The sequence below is a fragment of the Fundulus heteroclitus genome, chromosome 7 (genome assembly GCF_011125445.2).
Source record: "Fundulus heteroclitus isolate FHET01 chromosome 7, MU-UCD_Fhet_4.1, whole genome shotgun sequence".
Classification (NCBI taxonomy): domain Eukaryota; kingdom Metazoa; phylum Chordata; class Actinopteri; order Cyprinodontiformes; family Fundulidae; genus Fundulus; species Fundulus heteroclitus.
In genome coordinates, this window is record NC_046367.1 from 34,766,725 (window position 1) to 34,787,402 (window position 20,678).

The 20,678-nt window shown below is 38.5% G+C and overlaps 1 protein-coding gene and 1 long non-coding RNA gene across 4 annotated transcripts; one reads left to right on the forward strand and one right to left on the reverse strand.

Annotated features, from left to right (window-relative positions):
* Positions 1 to 242: 242 nt before the first annotated feature.
* Positions 243 to 19,678, forward strand: spopla (speckle type BTB/POZ protein like a). Of its 3 annotated transcripts, none has more exons than XM_012854450.3 (12): positions 243 to 427; positions 1,560 to 1,648; positions 5,795 to 5,912; positions 7,879 to 8,000; positions 8,092 to 8,243; positions 8,346 to 8,473; positions 11,539 to 11,716; positions 12,391 to 12,446; positions 13,348 to 13,470; positions 16,728 to 16,870; positions 16,977 to 17,030; positions 18,031 to 19,678. In XM_012854450.3, the coding sequence occupies exons 3-12, from the start codon at positions 5,835 to 5,837 to the stop codon at positions 18,173 to 18,175; spliced, it is 1,179 nt and encodes a 392-aa protein (XP_012709904.1). In that variant the 5' UTR covers positions 243 to 427; positions 1,560 to 1,648; positions 5,795 to 5,834; the 3' UTR covers positions 18,176 to 19,678. The 3 variants fall into 3 exon arrangements, with proteins under 3 accessions (XP_012709904.1, XP_012709907.1, XP_012709913.1); XM_012854453.3 differs by lacking the exon at positions 243 to 427 and adding an exon at positions 534 to 737; XM_012854459.3 differs by lacking the exon at positions 243 to 427 and adding an exon at positions 1,276 to 1,294.
* Positions 14,563 to 19,700, reverse strand: LOC118563748. The gene is made up of 3 exons (XR_004931408.1): positions 19,688 to 19,700; positions 16,416 to 16,417; positions 14,563 to 15,788 (listed from the first exon to the last, which is right to left on the reverse strand). It is a non-coding gene; the product is annotated as an uncharacterized LOC118563748 (long non-coding RNA).
* Positions 19,701 to 20,678: the final 978 nt, after the last annotated feature.

Below are 20,678 nucleotides of genomic sequence, written 5' to 3' on the forward strand. Positions count from 1 at the left end.
GGCCTACTTTATGAGGTCAAATTATATTTCTACTGAATAAAGTATTCAAAGAAAATCAACATGTCTGCACATTTGCATTATTCGCATCACAATCTGATTAAATATAAATTTGTTGGCAGATTTTTAAAGCTAGAGGCTGTACTGTATGATATCAACACAGTAAAATGTGTTTAATCCACAGTAGAGGGATCCAGATCAGTCTGTGAGCGTTACCTAAATTCCGCGCATGCGCAGTCTCCTTTATTTTCTAGCCCCAGAAGCTACCAGCCAGCTAGACAACTGTAAGCTAGCACAGATAAATTAGACAAAGAAAACCTTGTGAAGAGACTGAATGAAAAAGAGTCCAAAGTGTCGCACGGTGGAAGGAGCGAGTAAAACACAAAGCTACATGTGTTATTCGATTTATATGGGAGTATAAAGTTAAAAGGTACGTCATTACGACGTCTTTTTTAAACTTTTTGTAAGCAGCCAGGAGGGGGAAGGATTAGCCTTTCGCTAGCCGCTAGTTAGCCGAATGTTGTTTTTACCCCCCCTGTAACAGAGCGTGAGGGCTTACATTAGCTGCTGGTTAGCATCCTGTCATTGGGATCAGGGAAGGGCCTTTGTTTAACGCCGGGTGCTGCGGACTCTAAACACCAGCTTCCTGATTTAACTTGACGCATCCTTGGTTTTTGCGAGCGAGGAGTAACGCAGCCAAGGGAGGCTTACGGATGGTTCCGTTCGCTACATTTGCGGCGGTGAGCGCTAAGGCGAACTTAATCTTGCTAGTGGAAACATTAGCTCAGGCTAGCCGAATATGTGCCGCTCATTACATCTTGTTGTTTTTTTGTTGTTGTTGTTTGTCGGCGTGTTGTTATGATTGTTGCTTTTGAACAACTCCCAGAAAAAAAGAGAGGGAGGGGGGGCTTTTTTTTAATAATGTGTAAACAACTTAACAGTTAAACGACTGACGGCTATCGGAAACGACTTGCCCTAACTGAAAAAAAAAAAAGCCGTGTTTGCTAACAGTTGCCTCCGCGTCTTTTGTCGCACACCCCGTTTCACATCCTGGATGTCGATATTCGTCAGCTCGGTTCCGCAACTTGAGCAACAGCCGTTTCTGACAACCGGACGGAGCCGGGAGGATGTCGGCTGTGTGCGGTTTCAGTTTTGGCCTTGTTGCAAAACTCCAGCTAGCGCGTTAGCCGGACAGGAGTTCCTGCTGGATTTTCTTTTTTACGAGTTCATCACACTGATTCCCAAGAAGAGCCGTTTATTTCAAAAACTAGCTTCACCATTTGATGAAGTATTTTAGGTGATTTCGCTTCGTAATAAGTCGTTGTATAGAACGTGTTTTTTTTTTCTTGACGTGAGCCCATGCCCAGATTTGATATTGTAACATCTCTTTAACTTAAGGTTTAATTTATTAATGGCTATACTCTTTATTGGTGTCAGTTTAGAGGGTGTTGGATTTCTTTTTTAGCTACTGCTATGATTCGGAGATGATCTAGTGTTTCTATACAAAAGTAATGAGGTCTGTTTACCTGCCCTAATCTGTATATGTGTCTGTTTCTGCTCAGGGTGTTAAATGAAGATGGGACAATGAAGGATTCTGTGACTACATAGAGGAAAAGACTCCCATCTATTACACATTTCAAGAATTCATAAGGTGATGCAAACGTTTTTCATTCAGTGCTCATCTTGCATGACTCAGATTTTTGTAGGTAAGCTAGGGTGGTGGTGATGGATGCGATGGGCTTTTTTTTTTTTTTTTTTTTGCTACTCAAAAACAGTTTTTGAGTAGCAAGTCTATGCATGTTAACACATGTACAGCCTGTGTGGGATCTGGCTATTGAATGTTTCCGCTGTCCCTTTAGAAATGACTATACAAAACATCAAAGTGCCCCCTTCCTTCAAAATTATTTGTGTGTTTTTACTTTGATTTAACCGAGAAATCAGAACTCAAACATCACCTTCGGAGGCAGGCCCTGGCCAAGTTCCAGAGCTGCTTAAATAACACACACTTTAGGTAGAAAAGGTTATAAACTAGGGATAAAGTTATCACACTGAGGTTTTTCACCGTCTGACGACCTTTAGTAAAACAAAAAAATCATGGTTCTTCACACAAAACTTTAACAGAGAAATGTGCAACATGATAGAATTGCTTCCATTTAAAACACAAAAGCAACAAATAATTGGACTTTTTCAAAAAGAATGTGAATAATTGATTATTCTGACTATGTTGTGATCTTTAGCATCTATTTGTTCCACCTGGGAAATGTATCATAGCCAGTCAGCCGATTTGCAGCTCTCAGCAGCAGTTCTGTGGTACTTTATGCCAGGTACAGCCGTAGAAAACCCCAGTGCTTTCTATATGCTCTCATTAAAGTGACTGTAAACCACAGGAATAGCATTGGTGTACAGTCTTTTGTAGTTTTAAAGCTGTAACGTTTTGTAAATCCTTGGTAAACCATAGTAACCTAAACATTTAGAATATATCAGGGGGGTCTCAAACTCCAGTTCTTGAAGGCCGGCGTCTTGCAACTTTTAAATGTGACTCTGCTTCAAGTCACCTGACTGAAATATCAGCTCAATTGCAGATCCCTGTAGAGCTTGACTGGATACTAGGGAGGCAGTTTAGCCATTTGATTCAGGTGTGTAGACCAAGGGCACGTCTGAAGGTTGCTGGACACTCGAGGGTTTGACTTTAATGCCACTAGACTATATAGTTATTATATTAACATTTGCATATGAAAACAACCCTTAAAAAAGGGAATAGTTTTTTAGCTTCTGTTAACACAGCTGCATGTCAGTGTTTTAATTGTGATCTCCCTGCACAAGACACCGTTAGAGCTGCTAAAACAGTGTAATTTCCCTGCCGTGTCCCTATTAAGGGCCTTTCACGCGGGACGCGCACAACGGTGCGAGGACCGCGGCGCTCCGTGATGTATACAGGTGCGGCCAATAGAAACCAGACCATCATGTCAGGACGGCCAGGTAGCAAAATGGCGGCGAATTCCCTGAACTGTATGACACAGCGTTGATGTTGTATCGCTGTGGAAACTGAGCTCCTTTAACGAGCCTGAGCTCCGCAAGCTGATCCCTGGACATGAGGGTTTCGTGCCTCGTCTTCGTTGCTGCTCTTTTTCTCCCAACCAGCAGGGCTAGTGCTAGCACTTGCTTCTTGCATGGGACAGATACAGGTTTGCTGCTGAGCACAAAACAAATGACCCCCAACCCAGGCAGTGCGGAGCGAGTGCTACACTGAGCCAAGCGCAGCGCAAACCGCATCCTGTGTGAAGGGCCCTTTTACTCTGTGTGTTCTTTAGAAATCAACGACATGCGTGTGCATACAAGCACTCCCTGTTTAAAAAGGCCCCATAATTACATTAAACTTTCAGAAAGGAAGAGATTCCAATGTGCAGATTTACAGGCAACAAGGTACGATAAAACCACGACAGTGAGCCCTTTCACCCTGGACCCTGTTTATATATATATATATATATATATATATATATATATATATATATATATATATATATATATATATATATATATATATATATATATATATATTAGTTTTGCAGTGTATTGGAACAAAGCTTGTACAAAGATGCAAGGACAAATTAAAGTTGGAAATCAACAATAACTTTGTAAAGGTGTTTTTTTTTTTTTTCAATTCGATACTTCAGATGTTGAAAAAACAAAACCAAATTTCCTTGTCAGTTGTCCCGAGGACACCCACACAACAGCGATTAGAGAGCCATTAAATCTTAATTAGAGCAGCCACAGTTCACACACACACACACAGAACAGAGGCTAAATTAGTGGAGCGTTTAAAGAAAAAAAAATGTTAGATTTATACTGATTTGTTTTTCTTTCTAAACCTCATTGACCAGATAAGATCCTTCCATGAACTTTTAGAAATTGTCTCTGCTCCGTCAAATCAGAAACATTGGATTGGAACGCGTAGAGCGATTTTAGCTGTAGCGATCTTTTGCATCTGAGCGACGATGACAGATTTTAGCTTTATCTCGGCACAAACCCTTCATAAAACTTGCGCTAAAATCTGGGAAGTTACTACAATATCTGTTGAAGTACATGAATTATTATGCCGTTGCAGAAGATGAATGTCCTGACTGAATCTTCTGATATGAAACTATCATGTCACCTTATCTGTTGATCAGGAGTGTGGCAATGTCAGCTAGTTTTCCTCAGATTAATTTTATTTGGATTAGTTAGCTATTCTTTCTCTGCCCGTGTGCAAAAAGTTAGCAGATTTGTGTAAATATTCATACCTTAAATGGTGTCTTGGAGTAGTCAATACAGCATTATTTTTAAAGTTCATGCATTAGGTTTCCACTGCAGTTTAAGCATCAGTATATAATGATTTTTTTTAATAACTCTGTTTCTGTAACAATAATTTTTTTCTAAGCTTCTAGTGTATGGAGTGAATTTTGTTCCATTGTTTGTAAATATAAATTTGGAAGAGAGTAAAAAATGCAATCCAATGCAATTTTTTTGTAAATTATGTTTTCAGATGTGAAAACATAAAATATGTATAAAAAAAAATTAAAGAACATATGAAAAACATGTCTTTATTTTTTTTATCTGAGAGAATAGCAAAGTTACACTCAAACCCTTTTTTGATTAAGAAGTTTTTCAAAGTTTAATTTCTGGATTGTATTTATTATTATTTTTTTTTTTTTCAAATTTCCATTTACAAATCTTCTTGCAACAGTAATAGAACAAAATTCGCTCCATACTAGTGTTTTTGGTGGAATATTTAAAAAATAATGATTTTGGGCTCCCTGTAGTGATAGTACGATTCATTTTGGAAAGGCTTGTGTTAACTTATTGAACAATTTTTTGAATATTTTTTTTTCATATCTAAGTAGGTCCAATCTCTTTAATTTACTATGTTTTGGAAATTGGGATTTATTGCAAAGTACTGGTAAAGGTAATTTCAGCTCTATTTCATGCACCTAGTTGCCTCTTTGTCCTAGATATATTATTTAAACTTTAAATAGATCAACAACAAAAAAATGGATCCAGCAGCTGACCTGCTTTGTCTTTTCCTCCATCGCTTTCACTGGTGTTACAGAAACAACAGATTTGACTGAATATAAATATATACACACGTAGAAAAAATAATTAATTAATGGAATAAATTACAAATTCAAGCTACAAATTACAGAAAGCCAAAACAGTAAAATAAATCAACTTATTTCAGCTTTCAGTACTCAAAAGATACAAGAAGCAAAAATTTAAAACCTTTTTATTAAGCCTTGAATAGAAAATGTCATTTTTTTGTGTTTTTTTTCACCTCTCAAAGAAAGACATTGTTTCAGACAGCGTTTAAGGTAAATGTGGAGGCAGCTTATCTTTCCACAACCAAAATATCTGCGGCTGTGCCTTTTTTAAAGACGACACATGTAGAATAGAATTAAAAAAAAAATAGAATAAAAATATCCTTTATTGTCCCAGAGCTGGGAAAGGCACATGGAAGCATACAGATTCACACAAAGGTAAAACATTTAAAACAAAATATAGAATAAAAGACTGCTAAGGGCAAATTTAAACCAAAATAAATAATACTTTACTGTTCTTAAGACCTAAAGGACTGTTCTAGTGCTGATCTATTACCATGGCTACCAGAATCACTTTATGAAGAAATGCAGCCTGGTTGATGTGTTTATCACGTTAATGCAGGTTTGGCCATGCGTTGCACACTAACATTAGAACATATTGAAATCATATCCCATGATGATTTATCCAGAAATAACACTGTTTTTTCCTGTCTTGTCATTGTCAGAGCTTTAAGGACGTCAGTGAGTGGTACATCCGAGCCAGTGATGTCACGGGTTCCCACCCCTCCTCCTCCTGGGGAGATGTCAAGTGGACCTGTGGCAGAGAGCTGGTGTTACACACAGGTATGGAAATAAATTCATTTAGTAAATGATCGCTTTGCACATCAGACTGATAAGAGATGATATGGTCTTGTTTTGTACTGCTGTCATTTAGGTTCAATACGGCAGTTTCTATTGTTAGCAGGAAATTGGCTCACAGTTTAAAATACCTTGAGAATTAGATTAGATTAGGTCTGGTCCTGTTCCATGTTTTTACATAACTTTGTAAATAAACAGATTTTGTAGTATTAGAAAGTCACTAGAGAACTAGGGCTGGGCGACACGCTTAAAAAAATAAATACATAAAAAAAAAAAAAAAAAAAAATATATATATATATATATATATATATATATATATATATATATATATATATATATATATATATATATATATATATAAATATATAAATATATATATAAATATATATATAAATATAAAATTTTTTGTTTTACCAAAATTGATGAAATTGTTTTCCAAAACATATTTTTATTTTAATAACCACATCTGGGAGTTGGGTTGACATGAATTTAAAGTGTAACTTATTACACGCTTTAAAACATGTTTATAAAACAAGGTGGCAGGCCCCGCCATAGTAAGTCATGAAAATATTACACAAAATGCTGCTAGTTGTATTCCACATCTAAGAACAGGCTTCACTTGACTTGTGTAACGTCATACAAACTTAAAAACAAGTAAATTAATGGATTAAAGTCTTTAAATAGACCGTGTATCTATAGGGCATATTTGTTGCTTGTAATTAATGCACAGGAAAATTGAAATAAAATCGCAATTTTTAATTTTTGTCAAGATCACATATCCCTAATGCTAACGATGTTTAAGCGGTTCATAATGTGAGTGAAGGTAGTCGTAAATACTGTTTAAAAAATGATATGCAGTGAAATGGCCTGTGTTGAAAATATGACTTATGATGAACTCGAGCTTCTGAGCCGGCTTCAGATCAGTGTTTCTTGTTTTCCTCTAAAAGAGCAGTTTTACTTTGTGAAATAAACCAGTCACAGCTAAAGTCACCAGTTCTTCGTTCGATCATTGGTGGTGCTTCGGTCACACCCGTCTCACATGACTGGATCCATGTCTTTGGTTGTTGAAACAGAACCGGTGCTAAGCAGAGGCTTCAAACTCGCATTAAAGTGCCCCAGTCAGCATGGACATGCTTGTGATTTGTAAATATGAAAGGATAGTTTTGGAGTTTTCAAATGAGGACCGTTTCTAATGTTAAAATAAGTTTGTATGTAATCAGTTAATATCTAATTGTGTTATTGTCCCAGATTAGCTGGTAATGCAGGCTAAAGCTAACGGCTAGCTCTTCCCAAATGGACTTCGGTCCTTAAAAACGCTAATCTCAACTCTATTTTATGAACCTTAAACAATAGCGACGTTTGCGTTAGACGGGTACTGCAGTTAAAGTTTACTCAGCTTCATCAGGGTGTAGAAGCTTACAGATATTTAGGAAGAGGAGGGATCGCTGCTACGCCATTCACTCCATAAAGTACGCCGTTTGACATTCAGTTGCATCATTTTTTCTAATTGGGAACAAATTAACAACACATTGTTCTATCCATACAGGATCTGTTTGTTTTGTAAGTTCTTTGGAACAGAGCGCTACAAATTCATTGAATTTATTATTCACAAGGTGAACGTTGCACATAGAGTATATAAAGATTTTCCTGTCAGTGAAACTGATCTGAAATACTAATAAGGCAATGTAAAGTATTTACTGATTATAGCTTTTAAAATTAACCTCAATTCAAAAATCCTGAGCTATTAAAGGTACTAAATTAACTTACAGCTCCATTATTTCCTTTTATATTATCAGTTTGTCAACATAGTTATGTGATATTGTTTGAATAGATGGCTGGCTTACAATCTACAATATTTACAAAGAATAAGTCATTTCTATTTTGTATCTCAAATAAAAAACAAATAAGATCTCCATAACTATTTATCGATGTTTGTTTATTTATTTTTCAGGTCAAAGTAGTGAAGTTTTCCTACATGTGGACCATAAACAACTTTAGTTTTTGCCGAGAAGAAATGGGAGAGGTGTTGAAGAGCTCAACCTTCTCTTCTGGCCCTAATGACAAAATGAAATGGTTAGTATGAAATTATTTCAGCGTAAGTTTTCTGTGTTGACGGACTCGTACTTGGACATAATCTTACCTTCGTCGTTTGGTCCTGTTCCAGGTGTCTGCGAGTCAATCCAAAGGGACTTGACGACGAAAGCAAAGATTATCTATCACTGTATTTACTTCTTGTTAGTTGTCCAAAAAGTGAAGTCAGAGCAAAGTTTAAGTTTTCTTTGTTGAATGCTAAAAGAGAGGAAACAAAAGCAATGGGTGAGTAGAAGCATTGATGTCTGTTCTCATATTAATTAATGCCAAAGTTTGCAGGTTTGAGGAAAATTGTAACGCGTGACTTTGCTTGTCTTCTGTTTCCAGAGAGCCAAAGAGCGTATAGATTTGTCCAGGGCAAAGACTGGGGCTTCAAAAAATTTATTAGGAGAGATTTCCTCCTGGATGAGGCTAATGGTCTCTTACCAGATGACAAGCTCACACTTTTCTGTGAGGTAAATGTGAAACTAATTTGTTTTTTTTTGTTGTTGCTGTGACTTTAAATCAACCGGAACAAAGCCACACACGTCCTTAATCACAAAAATAGGATTAAGCGTATTTTCTTGTTCTGTTCTGTTTTATCTGCACAAAGCATCAAGCGGGTTTGCTTGTTTTCTGGTTAAATCGCCTCAAACTTTCATGAAGACATCAGGGAATAATCTTTTTTTTCGTATTGGTTTTGCACCCGAGCGTCTAACATTTTAAGGAAAAGAGTAGCAGACCCGCGTCTGGACCGGTTTACACCCGAGAGATGCTGAATTATGGCTCACAGTTAAAATTTGCATCGAATGACATTTAACTTTTTGCAGAACCAAATGTTTCATCGCGTCTTACATTTAAATGGATGCTTGTTTTCAAAATAATTAAGTTCAGAATGTCAAGAAGAGTGAGTGTGTTGGAAAATGTTCTTTCAAGGGACAAGTCAAATGAGGTGTCGGTGCGTTTCTTTTTTTTTATGATGGCTCAACTGCTTGAATATTGGCATTATAAGTGAAAAACCGCCACTTTCTATAAAGAGGTTAAGACATTGCTCATAAATTATACGCATACTGCCTTGCGAAGGTATCCCTACGTCTTAAACCTTTTCACTTTTTGGCATGCTACAACCGCAAGCTTGAATATTTGTTTTTTTTATTGACTAATGTAAAGTTGCATAAAATTGTGAAGCTTGTGGAAACAAAGTGGATTTTTTTTTTTACATATTAAAATCTACTAAGTGGCTCGTGCTTCTTATTATTAAGCCCCTTTACTCCAACCACTGAAACAAACTTCCTTCATCTCATTTGGCTCAATGTGTGCAGGATACATGGTAGGGCTGGGCGATTAATCGGATATTGATCATGATCATATTTTGGGTTTTCAACGATAATAACAGCATAATGATCGATATTTGTTCCTTCTTAGTTGACTCTGGTGCTGTTAATGTGTTGTGAATCCAGTGTCGCTGCCTGCGTGCCACTATGCTGCAGACTCCTCCCACAGCCCTTACCGGTTTAATGTCCTTTAGCGCGACTTATAAAAACATCAGGAGCAAGACTGACAAGTTGAGCGAGGCTAAATACGTCAGGATACGACTTCAGTGGTCTAGAAACATTATGGGTACGCGGAAGCAGACGTCGAACAAGTAGCGATAGTCTGCAAACCCTGCTATGCTGTCGTAGCTGCACCGCAGAGTGGGCTCGATGAAGATTTTAGCGGGCTTGTGACGCGACACAACAAAGTTGAACAATGTCAAACTTGTGTCGCTGTCACCTGGCACTACAGCCATTTATGTGGATCAGCCGTGAAGTGCGCCCTTAAAATGATGATATTCTCTATGCTGATGATTCCTTGTCTCTAATATGAACCCGGGGGGGGGGGTATTTTTTCTTTTGTAAACATAAAAGCAAGATTTCAGTCAATTCCAGCCAAATCTTCTGACTCTTGATCCTTGTCGGTCACGGACTGCGTTGAAAATACCAAAGCTCCTCCAATTTCATACCCAAATTTCTTGGAACGGCACGATTTGAAACACTGCCGTCGTGTGTTGGACCGTCACCGCAGTGCCGATGAAAGCCATTAGTCGCAGCGACCTACGACTTTGTCTTTGTCTAATTTTCTCAAAAATGCTTGAAATCCTAAGGAAAACATTGTTTAGCAACCATTGTTTGTGTTCAATAAACTTGTGTTATCTTGTTGTAGAACCGAGATCTCAATTTCAACCAAAATAGTCCTGATAGTAATTTTTGCAATAATCGAGCAGCCCTAATACATGGCACACATGTGGAAGAAGGTGTCATGGTGAGATGAGACCAAAGTGAACCTTATTTTGGCTTTTTAACCTGAACACTATTGCCATGGTTATACGTGATGATGGCAGCATCATGCTGTGGGGATCCAATCAACCAGAGTCCTTCTAATGACCTATTTAAATCAGGTTTGTTTGAGCAAAGGTAAACTTTGCCCGGAGGATTGGAGCTTGACTCCAAAATGGAAACATATTCTTGTGCCAGAGTACCCCAGCCAAAGTGGAGACAAGACTCGATTTTCAAAGATGCTTTCTATCTGGTTCCGACTGAGCCCGAGCTATTTGGCGAAGAAAAAAATGGGCTGTAGATGTGCTAATGTGGTAGACAGATACTCCAAAGGACTTGATGCACCAATTACCTGAGGTTGCTCTACAGAATATTGTCTCGGTGGGGTGAAATAAAACTGCATGTCACGGGCGGTGACGCAGGGATGGGGTGTGCGGTCGATGTACAGAGGCCTTAGTCCTGGACGCGACTGACCCAGGTTCGACTCCAGCCTTTGCCGCACGTCCTCCCCTTCTCTCAGCCCCCTTTTCCTGTCAGCCTACTTTCGATAAAAAGTCCACTAGTGCCACAGAACCCCCGCAAAACCATGCATCCTATTCCTTCCACTTCACAATAGCTACTTTTACATGGACAAAAGTAATCAAAATAAAAATGTGTCATGTAAACAACACAAACTAACTTGTATAATACTGCTTTGTTTACTATTTTTTCTTTTTTAGCAAAGATGGAAGTTGTTCTACAGTGTTTTTTTTTTTTTTTTTTTTGGAATTTGATAACTGCGCATGTCAGAGTGGTTCTATTCTGAATAAAGCCAGGTGCATATAAAGGCACATCATGATGGGATTAAGTGATTGTGGGCCCATGTAAATGGCACAATCTTTATAATATATAATGTTTTTAATACATTTCAATCCGATCGTGACATTTCTTGCATGTAAACGCAGCTAATTATGCTTTAGTTTATGTTAATCTATTACATACATTCTGAAGAACATCCTCTGAAGTTTGTGCCTGTTAAGTTCTGAAATATGAAAAAGTAAAATGGGTAAGAATACTTTTGCATTGCCCTTTAAAAGGTTAACAAATATGTGTTCTGCAAGGTTGTGTCCTGCAGTTTGTTCTTGAGTTTGATGTCTTTTCGTCTAACGCTTTTAAAGAAGAAATTTGAATATAAATACACATAAAAAATGCTTAAAATTGTTGCTTTGCCTGTTATCTTTGTGCAGGTAAGCGTCGTCCAGGACTCTGTCAACATTTCGGGTCAGTCCAACATGAACATGCTGAAAGTACCAGAGTGTCAGCTGTCTGACGACCTCGGGAACCTGTGGGAGTGTTCACGCTTCACGGACTGCAGCCTCTATGTGGGAGGCCAAGAGTTCAAAGCCCACAAATCCATCCTCGCAGGTAAGACATTTCCGTTCCCTCGTCCAAACTGGCACGCCAACACGCAGGAGCGCAGCAACAGACGCGGCTGTAAAAAAAATAAATAAATAAAAAGAACCCGGCACATCAACGCTTCTCGTTCAGAGCCATAAGCACCTGAGAGGCTAAGAAGGGTCCGTGTGCTGGACTTGATTTGTCGCGGCCCAGTTCTGCAGCGGTTGCTAATCCACAACTTCACTCCTGCTCGGCTCCGCTTGACCCAGATGACTGTAGGATCCGGGAGATTGAGAGGCTGCGCTTATCTCGATTAGACATGGTGGCTGCTGAAGTGTTCAAGGAGAAAAATGCTTACAACGTAACTATTGTAGGAGTTATGCTGCAATTTTTTTTTTTTTTTTTTTTGGAGCTCTGAATGTTTAAATATAGATTTACGCTACTCAACGAGCATAGGCCTTAATCCAGAGTGGCTAACAAGTGAGCAGCAGCATTTGGGCTTTAGTAGCGGAGGAAACTCTGGCTCGCGGTATTACCTACCAAATCTGTTCAAAGCAGTGAAATGTTTGAAGAAGTGCGAAACAGGCATGCGATGTTGTTGAAGGTGTTAAGAAAGAGAAATCGTTACGTTTGTTGAGACGTTACTAATCCCTTTTTTACATGCAAGTTTACTTATTCATATCTTTTATTTATTTTAACAGCGAGGTCCCCAGTCTTTAATGCAATGTTTGAACATGAAATGGAGGAAAGTAAAAAGGTAAGAGTACAGACCAACTTGCTTTTTGTCAAGGGCCCTCAATATACAAACAGCTCCCTGATTTCTGACATGCTGCCGCCGTGGCTCAGAGTGCTTTCATGTTTGAAGAAATAAACCATATCCTAGCAATCAGGATCAGTTTTATTATCTTTACAGTGCCTCGCTTCACTCCTGTTAAACTTTCCTATGTTTTGTCTTGTTACTTCCTTGACATTTGATATTTTATTGGGATTTTATGTGATGCACCAACACAGAGCAGTGCATAAGTGTGAACTGGGAGGAAAAAGATGCATAGCTCTTATCATTTTTAATAAATAAAAACAATGAGCATACGTAGTCAGTCCTAAGTCCGGTGCAGTGGAGAGTCTGTAAACAGCAACTTTTTCTAGTCTTGCCACAGATTGTCAATTGATTATGGGCTCTGGACTTTGACTGGGCCGTTTTTTAATAGCAATATCAGCTCGGATTTCAACCATGACGTTAATGTCGCTTTCCAGCTGGAGTGCAGACCTTTAACCCAGACTCATCTATCGGTCTTTAATGGGGTTTTCTTCTTGGATTGGTCCGTATTTAGCACAATTCATCTTTCCGTCAACTTTGGCAAGCCTTCCCCCGTCCCTGCTGAAGAAAAGGTTCCCCGCGGCATGATGCTGTCACCAACAACCAAATGCATGCCACACTTTTCAGATTTTTATTTGTAAAAACTTTTTTTTTATTATATATACTGTTCCTCCCACTTCACAATTGTGTATGTTTTTTTTTGTTGGTCTATCATGTGATAAAATGTGAAATAAAAACAAAACCCAAGGGGATATTAAAGGCTTTGCAAGGCACTGTAATCTATGCATTCAGACTTCATTTTTTTGTTGTGTAGTTAACAAACATCCCGTTTCATCTGCAGAATCGCGTTGACATCAGTGATGTGGATCCAGATGTCTTTAGGGAAATGATGGGCTTCATTTATACAGGGAAGGCACCAAACTTGGAAAAGATGGCAGACAATTTGCTGGCAGCTGCTGATAAAGTAAGTACCGGTGAAAAGGTTAGCTTCGTCAGCGATCATTATCTTCAACTATTTCTTAAATAGAATGCTTAGTGTGGCTAATCCTCTCAATCTCTAGATGATTATCAGTTAATAATTTGACATTGTTTTGTTTGAATAATGCATTATGTTGAGTTATTTTGATTCTCAGTCCCTTAGAACGTGGGGGATCCTAAAAGCTTAACTAGAAGCCAACTGGACTTCTCATCCAAAAGGCTTCTTCAGCTCAGAACTGGACTGAGGTCCAGTTGCCTTCTGCTTCAGCACTTAATAACAAAGTAGAACTGTTTTAATTTAAAAATTCATGAATAGAGTCACTACATTTCACAGTTCTGTACATAATTGATTAAAATTTCCGATATGCGGCGCTAGAAATTTAAAGTAGGTAAGTATATGCCAGAGGATTCACTGACAAGTATCAAGACTATTGCTCTGCTGTTATGGGCAAAATCTGAATTTGGCCTGAGCTGTGCAGCCACCACACATATGGCAGTGACTGATGAAGACGCGTAATAATCCTAAAAATACACTAATCTTTTATTGCAGTGGCAGAATATCGCAATGAAAAATAAAAATAATTTTTTGCTTTTAAAAAATTCTGAGTTATGAAATTGACATCTGTCATGGCTCCTGTCTAAGCTCAGCTATTTACTATTATTATAGTAAATGTAATTATTTCATGACTTGTGAAAATCAACACAGCTCTGTCCTGTTTTAGCTGCTTGTTTGCTTTTATAGCTTAATTTAATGAAATTAAAATATGAATTTCAAACAGTGGTTATGTTTAATTAAACTTAAAGGTCAGATTTCCTAATATTTTCACTTATACATTATTTTATTGTAGTAAAAAAAAAATTACGCAACTTTACCAGGAGTTGGCAGAAAGTGTGGAGGGCCCTGTATAAAGCTGCTGGGTAGGAACGACATCCATTTATATCCAACTATCCTCATTTTTACAACGATTGAAGTTGTTTAATATGATTTTTGTCAAATTTAAAGGATATCAGATGGTTGTGTAAAATGGTGAAACAGTTGGCACCACCTTGGGGACACAACACAAAGCTTTTTTCTTAGTTTTTGGTCATTTTCCCACAATGCACAATGACACTCAGGAAGGGTTGTGCGGCTTCTTTGAGCCGCATCTTAAATGCTAAACAGAACTTTGTGATATTTTCATGGACTTTAATCTGATTATTTTCAATATTTAAAGCCTGTAGAGACTCAATGATTTGAAATAGAGAGGAGTGGACGCCATATGGAAGTCAGTGAGGCTCTTTTTTCTGGTCTCTTCTGTAGTTAAGAAGTTGTTAGTTTGCAGTTAATGTTAATTAAGTTACTCACTTGTGGCAATGGGAATAGAAATCTTGGTTTATTGGTAAACATCAACATATTATATGATCATGTTCTTTTATTCTTTGAGGTTAGACCTGCTGTTTCCAATTCAGAACCTTTTTTTTTACAAGCTCAACACGTTAATCTGTTAAAACCTGGAAATGTTATTCTAAATATAGGTTTTTCATTGCCTAAAAAGGATCAGTTTCTCTTCAAACATGGTATATTTTTCTTTCTCCTGACAGATCTGGAAGTTGTAAATGAGGTTTACAACTGATCAAACATTTAGATTTGAAGAGAAGTTGTTGTTTTTTTAGCCCTTAAGGTGTCTGAAAGCCTGTTTGGACCAAAATCCTCAGGTCTTCAGAGGTTAAAATGTGCTGCAGGTTCATTGGTAGAGGAGGAGGTTTTGAATCCAACAGAAAATGAAGAAATTAAATGATTTCTTCCATTTAGACATAGATCAGATTATTAGAATATTTTTTTATAGCAGAAAGTTGCATGACCATGCTGTTGGTTGGTGCATTTGTTGGCCAGAAATGATGGGAGTTCTTAGGTTTAATGTATTTAATGAATAAAAAACGATTCACCTAAGAGCCGATGATGGGAACATTGTCTGATTCTGATCTCTGGCCGTTTGATTGGTGCATCTCTATATTAAAAGCTTTGTCACAACTGAGAAATGGCTGCTTTTAGCTCAGTTTTATGACTGTGGAGTTTGTTTTTTTGTGAAAAATGCATACATCCAGTCAACCTTTACAAGTCTAAGTTATTGATATAGACAATTTCCTTGAAAAGTAAGAATTTGTTTTTTCCAAATACCGTTGAAAATCTAAATAATTTGTTCTATCCCTCGCTTAAAATCTGCACAAGGCTGCAATTCAATTTAATCATAAAACATTCTTTCTATCTAAACTGATTGCTCAAATAATTGCTCAACATTGTTATTGTATGGATTTTATTGCTGCCTGAGACAAAAGTTTAGTCTTGATGATGCTGTGCACAGACGTTTTGTGCCTCCCGTTTAAATGCACCTCTTTGATAACCCCGGGCGTGGACGTTGTTTCCTCCATCGTTGTCGGCTTCAGGATGCTTCTACAGCGGCTTCTATGCTAGCTATATCCGTCCTGCATATTTGTTTGGAACAGCAGGATTTGTTCCCGGAAAGTTAGGAAGCAGTTTCTGTTTTAGACTTGTTTGCATTTAGAGGTTTGTCTCTGTTGGAATAGCTGAAGGAAAGGCAGAGCTTCTAAACCAGTCACATAATTAGTGCTGTATGATTTTTTTATTTTTTTGTCAAAAAATCTAAATTGCAATCTATTTCAAACATAATTGGGATTTCTTTGTGACTTTTCTCTGCATTAACCCCAAGTTTGTAAACGAGACCTTTTTTATAAACAATAAATTTAACTGTTTTTATTAATCAGAATATTATTATTTGAGAGAAAAACTTTTAATTAATTTGGACATCAATCCTTGTTGCCACCAACAAACGTGTCTGTATTAAGCAGTCTGACCGGTGCCTAATGCTACGGTGAGATTCCTGAAAGTTTCTGGTTAAAAAGTATGATTATATAAACTCTAAAACAACTCACTGCTGCATCTCTCTTCCCTTCTATGTGAAGGCAAACCCACTTTAAACATGTTACCAACACCTAAAGGACGCGTCTGATCCGTTAACTGTTACACAGACAAAAACTGCAGACCTCTGCGATTATATTGCGATTAATTGTGCAGCCCTGCAAATAACTGAGACTGCGATTCCTTCAGTATGGTGAATTTTAACTTAATACTGATTTGCAGACAGTCTAAAATAGTACAAAAAAACCACAAACCCAAATGAATGGACATGCCAACCTTTCCATCACCGCTGTGTTCTGTTTTCCCCCTCTCGCCCTCCAATCCAGTATGCTCTGGAGCGTTTAAAGGTCATGTGTGAGGAGGCCCTGTGCAACAGCCTTTCAGTGGAGAATGTGGCCGACACCCTCATCCTGGCTGACTTGCACAGTGCCGAGCAACTCAAAGCACAAGCCATAGATTTTATCAACAGGCAAGTATCTCAGGAAAAAAAAAAAAAAAAAAGCCAAGTGATAAATTCCTGCTGCCATTTCTGTTTACCAGCCCTGAATGCTTACCTTTTTATCTCCTTGCCATAGGTGCAGTGTCCTGAGACAGCTGGGCTGTAAAGATGGAAAGAACTGGAATAGCAAGTATGTAATTAGCTGATATATGTGACACAAGATTAATAACACGCTCTTATCTCTTCCCCTACCAGATGCATTAGAATTCATTGTTTTAGCCCAGGCAGACGGAGCGCTGTTTGCCTTTTCAGTTTGAAGCCCCATATCTTTGTATCCAAGTTATTAATAGACTCATACTCGGATAAACCTCGGAAAAAGGAATATTTGTATCATTCTTAAGAGAAAGGAAGCCGGTTTTTCTTTTAGCTCATGTTAGCGCAGCGTTTCAGGACACCTTGAAATGTTCAACTTTATTTTTTATTTATTTTTTTTATGAATGCATTGGTGAATGCTGAAGTAGAGCGGGATTATATCCCCCTTTTCCTTTCACTAGTTTATGTAACCTACCAATATAGGTTTCAATGATTTTAAGTAATATAAGAAGCCATGGTGACATCCCACTAATTTAAGAAATTAGTCTTTGTAAAACAGGATTTTACTGTTTGGAAACCAGCTTAACATTTATTGCAGAGCTGGTGCTTTAAGTGATCTTCAGCATCTTTATATTAGCGTTTAGCTAATTAGTGTTTATTCGCTAGACAATTTAGATCTTTGTTTCCAAATCAACTATATTAACAGAACCTGAAAGCTCAAAACGCTAAAACGGAGCACTTTTACAGCACTTTTGCTCAGGATTCATATTATCTGCCTCGAGCGTTGTTCCCAACATTGCTCGCCCATTCCCTCAGCAACAGCATCCGCACCGAAGAGAAGCGTTGTTGCTGTTTTAATGTAGGGTTTGTTGACTAATAAGTCAAAACAGAGATCACGTTTTTGAGTGTCCATTTCTCTTATGATTCATTTTCAGTTTATCCTTGTGAGCAAAAGCACTTATGGCCTCGTTTGTAGAGGAAGCTGCAGCTGCTGAGTCAGAGCGCTCCCCGCATTACAATCTCATCTCTGTTTATTGCTTTTTAATGTGCCGATCATCCCGTCTTAGTGTTAACTTGGTTTTTGCCTGTGCTTACAGTCACGCCACAGACATAATGGAGACCGCAGGCTGGAAGTCAATGATCCAGTCCCATCCTCACTTGGTAGCCGAAGCCTTCCGCGCCCTGGCCTCAGCGCAGTGCCCGCCCTTCGGTCCGCCGAGGAAGCGCCTAAAACAGTCCTGACTGCCCGACTTTATTTCCGGACTATAAAGGAGGGTGTGAAGCATGGGGGGGGGATTTTTACAAAGAAAGGACTTGTGAGTGTGCCACTCTTTTATTTCCACCAAAACTGAACACACTTGAATAAAGAAGAGTGGAGCTTTCTGACCAGAGACATGGGGGAGGCGGGGCGGGGCGGGGCGGGTGGGGGAGGCTGGCACTTGGAAGTCTGACAACTGTGGATTGGAAAACAATTGATTCAATCGGTGTTGCTTGCTTGCTTTGCTGTCCCGTCTGAACTCCGTTTAGCGCGGGGAGCAAGCGAACTTCTCTTCTACATCTTTTTTTTTTTTTTTTTTTTTTTTCCTGTAATTTTCAAAAATGGCCTTAATATATCTGCCATTGCTCTGGAGCTGCTCTAGAGCGCGTCGTCTATTTTACTCCGTGCCTGCCTTGTCACAAAGACCAGGCCTCCTCCAGGTTGCACTAGTTCCCTTGTATAGTCATTTTGATATGGAGTTCTATAGGAACGTAACAAAGGTTTAACTAAATGGGAAATATTATATATTTGTAATGTTTAGCCCGTTTTGTGACTAGACATTAAAAAGCATGAACACTCAGTGCAAGGTCAGTTCTTTACACTTTTTGAAAATATGCGTATGCCCCATATTGATGGCACCATTTCTATGTAAATGACAATTGAACCATCTTTAGAAGACCAATGTACAAGATAGTGTGTTCTATTGTGTATTTGTCGGGGGATTGGTGGGGGGGGAGGGAAGGGGGGGGTAGTAATCTGCCATTATGAAGACAAGTGTCAATCCATGTAAGGTGGAGAAGTGTCTGTTTGGCCCAAGTATACCCAACCATTGGAAGTTTATGGAACTATGTTCTCCGTCTCCCATTCAAATGACATATTCCAGACCATACATCTGTGAACTCTTACTAAAGAAAAAAAAAGAGAAAAAGAAAGAAAAGATGAAAATTTGTTCCTTTTTAGTATCGCCAACTTGCAAATATATATCCTCAGTATATTGTGATGAACTAAAAGTGGAGAGACTAATGCATGGTTGTTTTACTGTCAAAAGAAAGTGTCAAAAATTCCAGCTTCAGTTTATTTTTATTTTTATTTTTTTAACAACTTATTTTCCTGAAATTATCCGACATCTGTGCAGAACGACATGAATTGAGTACGTGCAAAAGGTTCCTCTGACGTGCTTGGATATCTGTAGGATGCTGAGCATCACTTCAGCTGCCGACGTTATTCTGTGTTTCAATGGGAGGGGTGGGGAGTGTGGGGTGGGGGGGGGTAGGGGGGGGGGTATTGTCATGGTTATTCAGTCCGTCTTGTATGTAGTGTGGTGTGACAGACACTTCGGAGGATTTTGTAAAGTGAGAGTAGCATCATTTTTCTATGATATTACTCGTCAATCAGCGTCACATTGAAACTTAGGAGAAAAAAAAAATTATGAAGTTGTTGTCTGCAAGAATGCCTGCATTAACCCATTAAAACATTTTCCAACCGTCTGGATTGACTCGGCTTCGTTGTTGCGTTTTCTGGGCGGGTCGCGGGGCTCTCTCTTTTTACCACAGATCCCAGCTTGAAGGAGGGTGAAAATGATCCCGTTTTTTTATTCATTTGTTTTTCTCATGGCTATGTTAATGGATGTGGATGTTATGTCTTTTTTTTTTTTTTTTCTGCTGGATGTCTTTTTCAATTATAATTACAAAACAGCCCAAGCGGCCTAATCAAACAGAAACGCTCAGAGACGGCGCTGTTAAGGTGCCATTGTAAATGTTTTTTTTTTTTTTGTTGGGTTTTTTTTATTTTTTTCAACGCATAAAAGACTCTCTCCCCTCTTGTTTTATGTGAAGGCGAGGCCGTAGCGCTAATTAAAGTGGCTGCGAGGCCGCTCTTTCCGGCTACAAGAGATGTCTTCATCAGCGGCTTGCTGATCCACGTCCGCCCCTCTCTGCACAGATCCTTGGAAGAGGCCTGATAGCATCTCGGCTTCAGGATGCCTCTCCAACCTTTTATCTCTCTCCTTCGCTTTCCTCCACTAACTGCGGTGCTTGAAAGAGAAGGAGCCCTGCAGTGGTGCTGTCAGAATTGAAAAATCCTCCTGTCATTTAGACGGTAGCAAATATGCGGCGGGTGACGCCGTGGCGGGGGGGAAACCTACAGGGCTGTTTCAGTATTTCTGAGGTGAGCTTGAACCCGCCTGCTGTAGGTCAGTTTGTTGCCGTTTGCGTCCCACTAAATTAGAATAACATTGAAAAGTTGCTCTAGATCAGTTAAATTCAAAAAGGGGAAAACTCAGATGTAGATGAATTACAAGCTTATCGGTATTTATGTAGTCATTTATTTTGCTTAATGCTGACAAAATTCTAAAAAAAAAAAAAAAAAAAATTCTCAAAATGTCTATATTTCGTGACGCCATTATTAAAAAAAAGGTTATTTAATTTTAAAATGTTGACAGTTGCGGCCCATGTCTTGGATCATGAACGTGTTTAGCTTTTTACGATC

What these genes read in the sequence shown, in the direction of transcription:
- spopla (XM_012854450.3), top strand. Translation starts at nt 5,835, where the DNA reads ATGTCACGGGTTCCCACCCCTCCTCCTCCTGGGGAGATGTCAAGTGGA. An exon ending in CCACAAATCCATCCTCGCAG is followed by an intron (nt 11,717 to 12,390) that starts GTAAGACATTTC and finishes TTATTTTAACAG; the next exon opens with CGAGGTCCCCAGTCTTTAAT. An exon ending in TGCTGGCAGCTGCTGATAAA is followed by an intron (nt 13,471 to 16,727) that starts GTAAGTACCGGT and finishes CCTCCAATCCAG; the next exon opens with TATGCTCTGGAGCGTTTAAA.